At 42.4% G+C, this 11,073-nt stretch overlaps 1 protein-coding gene across 2 annotated transcripts in view; it reads left to right on the plus strand.

Moving 5' to 3' along the window:
- ADTRP (androgen dependent TFPI regulating protein) overlaps window positions 1-7,740 on the plus strand; it is a 32,967-nt gene extending 25,227 nt beyond the window's left edge. The window contains exons 5-6 of one of the 2 annotated variants that reach the window (XM_074871915.1): window positions 453-604; window positions 6,859-7,740. In XM_074871915.1, coding sequence (XP_074728016.1) covers window positions 453-604; window positions 6,859-6,902 — 196 coding nt within the window. In that variant the 3' untranslated portion in view covers window positions 6,903-7,740. The remainder of the gene's footprint in view (window positions 1-452; window positions 605-6,858) is intronic. The other variant, XM_074871925.1, reaches the window with a different exon arrangement.
- Window positions 7,741-11,073: the final 3,333 nt, after the last annotated feature.

Genomic DNA, 11,073 nt, shown 5'->3' on the forward strand with positions numbered 1-11,073 from the left:
GCAGCAGGATAGAGACAGTGAGAAAAAGCACTTTGTCTCTACAGACCCTTGAGATCTGGATAGGGGCTGGAAAGCTGTTGTAACGAAAGAGCAGACACATATGTGAGAGCTTATATGAATAAGCTGCACTTAGAATTGCCAAGTGCATATCCTTATTTCTGAGCATTTTGCTATTTTACTGTTATTTTACTGCTGTTAACAGTCAATGCCACCAGGGTGACAGCAGAACATTGTGTGCATCTCAACCTGTGCTGAAACCCATCTAATTTAGCAGCAGCTCAAGCGTGCTTCACAACAAACACCCCAAATGCTGAGGACATGTATTGACAACTGAGCTAATTTTCTCTGTATCAAGATTGTTTTGATAACTTGGCCCTTCAGGAGTTAGAAATGATGAAGTGGTTCTTCTAACTGAATGGTCTTAACCAAAGGTCATTTCTTTCCTTGCCTAGGGTCCTCTGGATTTATTCTGTAACGGGAGAGTGGGTATATCCTCTCTTTGCTTTGTTCAGCCCAGCCGGGCTAGCAGCCTTTTTCACTGGTAGCCTTGCCGTCATCATCTCTTTCTACAACTTCGGGGAGTTCCTCAACCGAATGATATGGGGTCAGTCCAAGTTTTGTTTTTCACTTCTATCCATATGAAAAAAAAAAAAAAATCTAAAATGAATTCCTGTGATTGCCTAGGCAGGTAGGGAGAGGAAGGAGGCCCTTGTACACTGCGGGGTGGCATTTGGGTGTCTGATAGAGGTTGTCAGGTCCTAAGCAGGTACTAACAGAGAACAAATTGGACCAAGAATCCCAACCCTATCAGATAAAAGGCTGGGCCAGGTTTCTCTAATGTGGCTCAAGAAGTACCTCTCACCAGCATAACCACTGGATTTTGAACTTCTTCTCAAACAAGGGTCCAGAAAAGCCAAATCTCTCTGGCTAAAGCTCTTGCACCTCTATCATGTGGTGTTTGTCAGACTAGGGAATGGCACTGTTTACTGACAATTTGTAGGAAGGCATTAGTGTGTCCAAGTGAAAGCATCACAGCAGCTCCGTGAATAAAACAGTACTTCAGAAAGTGTTTCAAATGGTTGAGAACATCTCCCTTCTGCTTTGGTAGTGATGTAATCAATAGTAATTTAAAGAAAATGAAAGGCAGCTTTCTTTGACAAATGGGCAGTTAGAAAAAAAAGTAGTTTAGGGGGACATATTCAACAGGTGGAAGAAAGAAGGAACGGATGAAGCAGCTGTAGGGATGATGATATTATTATTATTATTATATTTTTTCCCCCCCTTCTGGTTTCCTCTCTCCTTTTTCATTCAAGATTAAGTTTTTGAGGATGAAAGTGTTTCTGTCAGGAAAACGTGTGTATTTTATTTAGGACAAATGTGTGAACATTTGCAATTTCTTAAACTAGCTTTCTGATGAAAGAAAAAATGCTGCAAAAACACCTCTGAAAATAAATAAGACAACCTCCCTCTGTTCTCAGGGAACATTTGATGCCTGATCCATTTTGTGAAGTCTCACATGCCTGTCAAGCCAAAGTAGAGTGTCTGTAGCTAGTCTCTCACCATCCGTACTCAGCTACCTAAAAGCAGCAGATTGACTTTCAAATGTGCTGAATAGCCAACTTCACCGTTTGATACCTTTGCAAATAAGATGCTTGTTCTACATGTCCATGTTTGGAAATTTTGGCCGAATTCTATTCTTGCATAAACATGATACGAGATGAGGATTGCTGGTAAATGAAAACAGATCTGCAGTCTTTCTGCGCTAGCATTGGTTTAAGAGGCATCACAAAAATAGCAACTATTACTAATCAAAGACCACATCATCACTACAGGATCATATATGTCTTTATATGAGATCTGATATCTGATACATGTAGGTATCTGGTTTTTTCATCCCTGAGTACATACCAGTAATTTCAGGCCCAGAGTATGCCTGATGCAGAAATTGGAGATAATCAGAATTAAAAGAATTTGATTTCCAAGGTGTTAATTGATCAGACAAAAGGTCATGCCGAGCAGAGATCGAATTAACTGCAAAAATTAGACACATTTTGAACAGCTGACTAAATATACTCACTTAAGAGATGTTAATTTAAGAGATTTCTAAGAAACTAGGGCAAGCACTCAATTTTCTTTTCTGTGCACAGAGAAAGGCTGAAAAGCACCCCCAGTTGTGATAGTATGAATGTAACCTCAGAGAATATACATAAACATGACACACATGATATCCTCTGTTGATACCTGGTGTGCTCTTGCAATCCCTGGAGGCCTCCCGTGTGTGGTGGTTCTGCCTCTCCATACACAGTATTTTAAAAAGTAGCCACAAAATCACGGCCTTAATAATTACATGGTGTTTTCATCCACGTTCAGGACACTCCCCCTGAGTTACTGTTCCCCGTTTGTGCAAACTCTTGTACTTCACATACATCTTCAGCTCTTCACCCCCAGGACTGGCAGCATTCCCTGGATTTGCTGCACACTGATAAAACAAGCTGCACCCCAATAGCTGGCAACTCTGCGGTAGCTGAGGCTGCAGTTTGATAATATGGGGGCTTTGGCAGCAATAACTTCTCAATAAACTCCTGCCCACTGCCTCTCACTCCTTCCTACTCCGCTGCACATGCCTGTTTCTTGCAAGCAGAGGCTGTTTTCAACTCTGATCATTTTGCCCGATCCATTTCCCAGCTGTGTCCACCCAAGAGAAGGGCAGGACTTCCTCAAGCTGGTATTGATAAGAAGGTCCCAATAAGCACTGAAGCACAGCCAGAGGGAAGCTATTCCGAATTACAGTGTGACAGAGTCTTAATATGTTTCTGACTGAGACAAATATTTGGCACAGCATTGCCAGAGTAAAAAGAGCTGCAAACTGAATGAAGACATGATTCCAACATACACCTTTCTTCTCACAACAAAAATGGCTCCACGTACTTTTTTCATCCTACCCTTTCCTGTTTCACCTTCCCATCACAATAAGGGAGATGATGCAGTTAAAATAACCCTACAGGAAAGAAAAAAAAAAAAAAAAAACAACACAACAAACCCACACACAAAGCAAAGCAATCTGTGGTGGTAGAGGACAGACCTCTTCATCTGTTCATACCCTCCACCCTGCCCACCTCCTTCCTCCCTCAAAAGAAAGGGTACATGGAAAGGCATTTCTGCCCTCTCTTTTGCTTCCTGCTCAGTCCCCCAAAGGCACAGTCTGAGTTACAGAGTAATGCAATTGTCCACTCAGTTCCTATAGGCACCTCTGGAAACACCTGCTCCAATAACATCTGTACAACCAAGCACTTAGACTTGATGCTGGTGGCATCTGCCAAGGCAGAGAGCCCTGCCTGGGCTGCTGTGACCAGGTTTCACCCCAGAGGAAAAGGCTCTGCGGCAGCCACTTGTTTTTCTTTCTTTCCCATTTGAAGAAAGAAAGCTCGCTGAGTTTGTGTCCAGATAAGCTGTGTTTATTCAAAGGTGCAAGAAGTGATTAACCAATAGCTCCACGTGAGTGGCAAGCCTGGTTTCCTTCTGGACTTACATCCTGTGGCAGCCTGTAGGCTGCAAATGAAGCTTGTCCCACAGCATATCATGCTTCATATGAGCTCTCTTCCATGTTCCTTTATAGCTTCAGGCCTCTATCACTTTTCCTAAAAACAGCTACATAAATATTTGGTCTTTTTCACCCTTAAAGGTACATTCAGTTCCAACTTATTCCAAAGTCTATGGATGGTAGCTTTCAGCTTGAAGCGAGTAATTTTTAAAGCTATGTCCTGTGCTTGACAAAAGAAATGCAGTATCATTTCTGAGAGCTGGAAAATCCAGGCAGTTCAATAATATAACCTTGTTTTTCCAACCAAAAGATGCCAGACCCTAAATTTGTTTTATTATTTATAGACAAATTGTTTCATACAGTATTGGAGGTTTTAAAAATGTATTATCTCTCATGTGCCTCTCCCTCCCCTCGCACAGTTGGATTGGTGGTAACTAAGGCAACCCAGCTGCACAGCCTGAGAGGCACAGAAAATAGTACCAGTAATGACTTTTTTTTTTGTTTTAAATCCCAGAGTTTCTAGAGTACTAGACAATGTTGAGCAATACAGAAACTCCAAAGAGGATAATTGGAAACAATGGGCTGATTCTTTTACTGCCATAAATTTACCTCGGCCAAGAATTTGGCTGCAGGGTCTGAGTACCAAAGATGAACCATGAAATAGCTTCTCCTGTTCCCGATGGATAGAAAACATCACGCAGGCAACCGATCTAGTGTTACTTTGACCAGTCAAACTAGAATCCTCAAAAATAAAGCAAAGCAGTTTTCCCTCAGGTTTTGCTCCTGGTGAGACAACCAGATCCTCTGGAGAAATTCTGATCAAAATTCTCCACCTCAGACAGAGCAACATTTCAAGTGAGGTCTCCTCTCTGGCATCAGCATTTGAAGATTGAGCAGATTCATTTGTCTTCCATCTAACACCTGAAAAAAAAAAACCCAAACAACATTAATCAGCTGCTTCATTTCAATACATTGAAATGCAGATGGATAGGAGCTATAGCTAGCAACAGCTACCTGCTCCACCAGTGATTTAAATACCTGCTGAGGGACACTGGCCAAACCACTTGTGAGATTTTACAGCCACAAGGCCTCTGCCAAGTCCAGAGAAATGCTCATCCCCTGGTGGTGGAACTGTCCTTTGGGAGAGAAACAGTGCAGAAAGGGAGGCTGGCTCTCAGAGTGGGCAGCAGCTCCAACAGAGCCACGCCTGGATGCTCGCTGTACTCCATAAAGGGAAAGCTGTGGTCAGCAGGTGGCTGAGGAACACCAGGGGTGTCAAAGCCAGAATTAAAGATACTCTAAAGCAAGGGATAAGGCAATACAACAAGAATAAGAGCTGTTGCTCCAGGAAAAAGAGGAAACTTACGGTGGAGTAACTTCCTCGTGCACAGAGCACAGATGCATGGGCTCCTCCAGATCTCCTGGGAGCTCTTGAATGTCTTGCGCAGACATTGCTGAAACATATTCACCTGAGGCTGAGCTAAAGTCAGATGGCATCCTTCTCTTTAATGTATTTTTCCTCTTCTTTTTGAAGTTCTTTTTCATGAAATGCATTTTACAGAAGCATATAACTTGTTTTAGGAACTGATTGTTTTTCCTGGGTTTTATTTTTGTATTTACGTGCTTGTGAAACCAAGCTCCCTTAATACCCTATGGTCAGCTGTTGGGAAACCCAGCCTATGTGACAGCACATGAATCTGTGCAATATAAAGCAATACTACAATACAATTGAATTCTCAATGCTGTCATTCTCCTGAGCAGCTATTGAGATTGCAGAAACCTGAGTGGCAAATAAAGGGATGCAAAGGGCAACTGTGTGCAACTGTGTGGGGTGCGAAGTCATTCTAGTGTTTTACTGGTACAGGCTTATGAACAGCAGCTTTTGTATGAATGTTAAAATGTTCATGTTCTGCAGGTAGTTATTAATCCAGCCACAGGTTCCACTCTTTGTTATTACAGTGTCCAGGAGGGATTTTTAAACTGAGCCTCCTTTCCAGAAGATATCTTCATTTGTTCTATCGTTCCTTTAAAAGCAAAGAATAAGAGTCCGAGGTATAGCTATTTCTTTCAGTGAACAGATAATGTTTATATCTACGATTTCACTATATTGCCAGTGAGGAATGGAACTCAAATTTAAGAGGCTTTACAGCCCAGAGTTTGCAAACTAAATACAAATATTTACTTTTGTCTCATCCATTTATCCTAGTTGTGCCACAAACCTGTGATGGCATATTTATATCCTTCATATTTGTCACTCCCCCAGGCTGCAGTTTACCCCTTGGGTAGAGAAGTCTAGCTATTTAAAGGAAACCTGCACCATCTGTCGCACACCCTCCTCTTGCTGACAAGTTTATCTGATGATCCACTGGAGGGAGAGCGGATCGGAAGCTCTGGCAACCCAGGGCTTACAATTTCATCACTGGAGGCCAGACATTAACAGGTGCTTGCTAATATGCTGTCCCTTGCCTAATAGGCTAGTTTTTCTTTTTTGGTGGAGTTTTTTCTCCCTCATCTTTAAAATTTCTGTTTGGTCAGTACAAAATACTTACAGGATCATTTGGGAAGGAAGAAATGCCAGGATTCTGTTTCCTATCGGGTCAATTGCCAAATGCTGTGCAGGCTGGAGATAAAATACAGCAATTAGCATTTCAGAGCCTCTGAGGTCTATGGACAAGAAAAGCACCTTTAAAAGATGCTTCTCTGTGAGTAAATGATCATCAGCAGGGAAGAAGAGAGGATGAGACAGTGCTTTACCCAAATATATTCGGTTATTGCCATGCTCAGTGCCCCACGGTAGCCCATCTGGTTTGTAGCTGCTGCTTCAGAAAGCTGTGGGTCTTTGGTACGTCCTCTGCCATCCTGGCCAGACACATGAGGATGCTCTAGATATCTTAGCTGCAGGATTAATCATCTTCTGCCTTTTCAGATGAGCTTTATTTTTAAAGCTTTTCACATATTCTTTCACCAAGCTAGACTCATTTGGTGGCAGATACTTTTTGCCCACTAGCAAATCACCATTATTTTCAAGGATTGCGGCCCACAGTAGATTTCAAATCATTCCTCAGTAGCCGAGTAGTCCCTTACTTGCTGGGGACAGCCCAGGCTCATTTGACTTCTGCAGCAGTTCGGCATTAGCAGCTGGTCCAAGCCATGCACTCACAGTTTACTCCCACTCCCAGATGGGTTTGGTTCCCCAGGGATGTTGGGAGACTGGGGCCAGGTTCACATCCTCCTCCCAACAGCATGCTTGATCTGTGAGAAGATTTCTCTGTTGTGCCTTTTTTTCCAATAATCTGTTCTCCTCTGCTTCCAAACAGGAGATTCAATAGTAATACTGGACTACAGGCGGAAAGGCAAGTGAATCCTCCTCTTCAAGCCAATCTCTCCATTAATGCTGAAGCCATGAAGTAGAGGAAAATAAATGCAGCTGTGATAAATCCTTTCTCCAATGCATTGCAGCTTCTGGTGAAGCCATTATGTCATCAGGCATATGGAAAACTGGTGGAAAATATGAAATGTTTGCCTCTTACATGATAACTCTGCAACTGCTATGAATAAGAAAATTGTGTTCATCTGTTTACACAGATTTCTCATCTCTTGCACAATGTACGTGAGGATGTGTCCATGGTTAAAACTCGTCATTGGTAAACGAACTCCCTCATGAGCTTGGCACCGCTCTGTAAAAGACCTGTGAATGCAAGCCAGCTCTTGTTTGGATTGCCCTTCATCAAGTCTGGAAAAAATTAAGAGGGGGGTAATTTTAACAGTGCTGTGACTTCCAAGCTAGCTAGATAACAAATTGGGCTAACAAGGACTGTAATTAGGAATGTCTGCTCAGAAAGTTCACCATGAAGCCAAGTTCTTCTAACAAGAAACATTCTGGAATATTAATATGCATAATAGCTCCCCTTCATTTTAACAGGAAATCTGAACTCAACACTTTCTTCGTTTTTCTTGGTTTCAGTTAATCTTGCAGCAAAAGTAACCTAATTATACTGACTGTATGATTGCTTTGACAGAAAGCATGTTAATTTAAAGCACTGTTTAACATAAAGCTGCCTGCCATATAATTACACTCCAGTCACATGTTTACTAATCTTGCTCAATATAGTTGATTTCTGTTATTAGCCTCAACATTTTGTTAACATCTAAAACACTGGAGATCTGCTTTGCAAACTCCAATAAACAGGCAAAACTGATGGTAGCGTGTATTCCTTAATGGTCAACATGAAAAAGAAAGATCTCTGTTATTAGTCTTGCATTTAAATGAAGATTTGAAACTCATTGCAGCACTTAAGTGTCTAACTCTATCTCCACTGCCAAATCCCCTAGCTTAGAGCTACTGTGCATGCACTTCATTGGGGTGTTATTTTCATCTTTCAAATGCTGCTGGACTTTAGTAAAAATGAAACACATTGTAAGCTGCCTGTGAGAAATAAAAAAAATAATGTGTATACATCAGATTGTTCTTCTCACATGTTAAGCACCTGATAAAATTCTAGTCTGGGAAGTTAACATACTAGTGCTAGACTGTAAACTAAGTTAACTCAATGAAAGACGTGCATGCATTCAATAATTCCCAGTTTATCTAGATAACTTGCTCCAGCTAACTTTGCAAGGGGAATGTAAGCAATAACACACAAACAATCCCCTTCCCTCCCTTTCTGTTGAAGCTAAAGGAGAACATGGAAAGAATTCAGCTGAAAGATGCTGGTCAAAGGAAATATTTCAGAGAGACCAGACAGAAGAAAAACCATGAAGGGAATTAGGGAAAAGGAGGAAGTTCAGGAGACTCCATGTACAGGTTTGTTGTGTATTTTTCTCTCTTTTTTTTAAAAAAAAATTATTTTATTTTGTACTGATAGTCCAGTGCAAACAGTTTAAATGTCAGAAACTCAAAACAAAGCCTGGGCCCTGACATGGAGGGGTAGTTCTTTCCACGTCCAAACAGAGGAGCTGAACAGATCTCGTCCTTGGCTCCCGCTCACGCCGGGATCACCTCTGGGGTCTGGCGTGGTGACTGTGTTGCTGGACTACAGGGGTTTGAGGAGAATCGTGGTGGGGGTTGTTTCTTTCTTTGAAAAGGGCTCAGAAGAGGCACTGCTCTCTGCTATGTCCTGCATGGAGAGGCTGGATCGCAGTCATGTGCTTTGGGAAAGTGATCAGGAATGCCTGTCCCCAAAACATAACTGCTGGGATTTGGGGTTTGCTTTGCTCCTATCTCTGATGCACACGGAGCCCTATAAGGAAGAAAGCGTGCATTGTTGTTCACAAACCGACATTTTCCCTGTGACTTCAAAAAGGCTTTACTGAGGTACTCTGAGTAAGGATCTAGCCTTTACGACATTTACACTAGATTTCTCTTTCCAGTCTGTTTCTCTCATTTTATTTTGAGTAAGTACGCAAAGTCAGTCAGAACTGTTTATTTATAGCTGTAGATTTTCATGGCTGTATAAATTAGATGTTATTACTGAATGAGATGCCCGCCCACTCACCCAGTGCAGCTGTACAGGAATCCTTTCATGCTGCTCGACGGTACGCAGTCTCAATCAGGAGGAAAACGACATGCTCCCAGCCAGACGAAGGGACCGCTGCTTAAACCCTCGGGTGAAAAAACAGCAATTAATTTTTTCCACAGTACAATGTGCAGTATGACAACCACAATTACCTAATACTATTTAGGTCTGCCACTTTTGTTTGGCAGAGAGAGAAAATGAAGGTTTCAATTCACCAGAGGAAAAAAAAAAAACCAAACTAGAACCTACCCCTGTATTTTCTTTTTACAAGATTAAGTGATTTTTCTCTGGAGGGAGTGAGAGGGACAGGGACAGTCAGTGGAAGTAAAATTGGTTGTTATTTGGTACAGAGCACCATCAGAAAATAAGGACCTATCCCATACACACACAGAGAGCTATTTCCAGCAGAAACAGCTGGAAAGCAGTACCTACCACAATTAGGAGCTTTCTTCTTAGCTCACACCTTTGTAACAGTTTACTCTTGCAAAAAGCATAGGCAAGTGCTAATTTCTTCCCTCCCCAATTTCCCACACAAATTTCTTGGTTTGGGTCTCTGCCAGAGCTTCAGGGTCACAATCTGACCTCAATAACATAACTTAGGATTGTTCCAAGCCTTCAGTGGAACTACTGAAGATTTACTTTGATGGATATGGGGCCAGGATCTGGCATGCAGAAAATATGCATTTACATTCTACCGAAGTGTCTAAAATCGTTGCCCAGGGAGGCTGAAATTCAATTTGAGACCTTGTATTCACTTGGCAGAGCACATAATTAAATATTTTGTGCCACAAAATTAACCAGAGAGTCTCAGGGGTACTGGTAAGAGGAGGGTTAGAATCAACCATGAGAGCCAAACCAAGATCCATTTCCCAGGCAAGTTATTCAGTAAATATTGGAAAAATCACTGCATTCATATATGGGTTCATAATAGTTTTTGTTAGTATTTAACCTTACTGATTATCTGGTTACCTCAGAGGAGGAGGTTATTGGCTGTGGGAATTCATATGAATAACTCCAATATCAAGTTCTGCTCTTGAACTAAAGCTACTGCTTACATCTAAGAACCGTTTGTGATTGAATTAACTATTTGGAAAAAACAGCAGGTAAAAAACAGATTACAATAGGCCAGACCTCATGACCAGTGGTCAAAAGCTCCTAAAGCAAAATTTTTGCCTTTTTAAAGTCTCTAGAGGGCTTACCCTGCAAGGATTTCAATGTTTCTGAAAAGCAAACCAAATACCCAAGGTGTTTAATGTCAATACGCCTCAGTTTAACTTCCACACATTCATGTTTGAAAACATGTGTTTGAGTAAAACCTCTGGTATATAGCCCAATAATAGTTCTGAGCTATAAAATTTAATAATAATACTTGGTATTTCAATGTCATCTTCTCTCAAACACACTCAAAACATGGAGCAAACCTTCAAGCTCCTTTCACTTTGAGAAGGTAATTTCCCTCACTAGCCAGAAAGCAGCACATACATAAGAAAATAACACCTCTATCTGCACCTGAGACGATCAGCACTACCTCCTCTGAGTACGTAGGACGGTCTGGTTGCAGTTAGTAAGGACTATGTTCCTCCAGGAGGAGAGACATGAACCTACATGTACCAACACATACCTGCTTTTCGCTTTGGGATGCTCACTCCCAGAGCAAACTCCCAAACTCCCAGGTTTGCGGCGACGATGGCGTCGCCAGCCGGCAGGTGAAAGGCACGTTTGTCCCTTACCCTACCAAATGCTCGCCTGCTACAACACACCGCCGGTTTGCCCTGCTGCCGCTCTTCTTCCACACTGGGATCGAAATCTCCTGGTCCTGAAGGGTTCAGGCCCCCAGTTTACAAACCGAGCACTGCAGAGAGGTGACTGTCCCCAGACACCTGCCTGCCCAGCTCCGAGGTGGCCGGGCGGGCAGCACGCGGCCCTGCCTGGCCGGCCCAGCCCTCGCCCTCGCGAGGCTGCCGCGGGGAGCTGCCATGCGCCCACAGCGGGGTTCGGCCACCCCCCAAAGCGGGG

This window comes from Strix uralensis, chromosome 1 (assembly GCF_047716275.1).
Source record: "Strix uralensis isolate ZFMK-TIS-50842 chromosome 1, bStrUra1, whole genome shotgun sequence".
NCBI lineage: Eukaryota > Metazoa > Chordata > Aves > Strigiformes > Strigidae > Strix > Strix uralensis.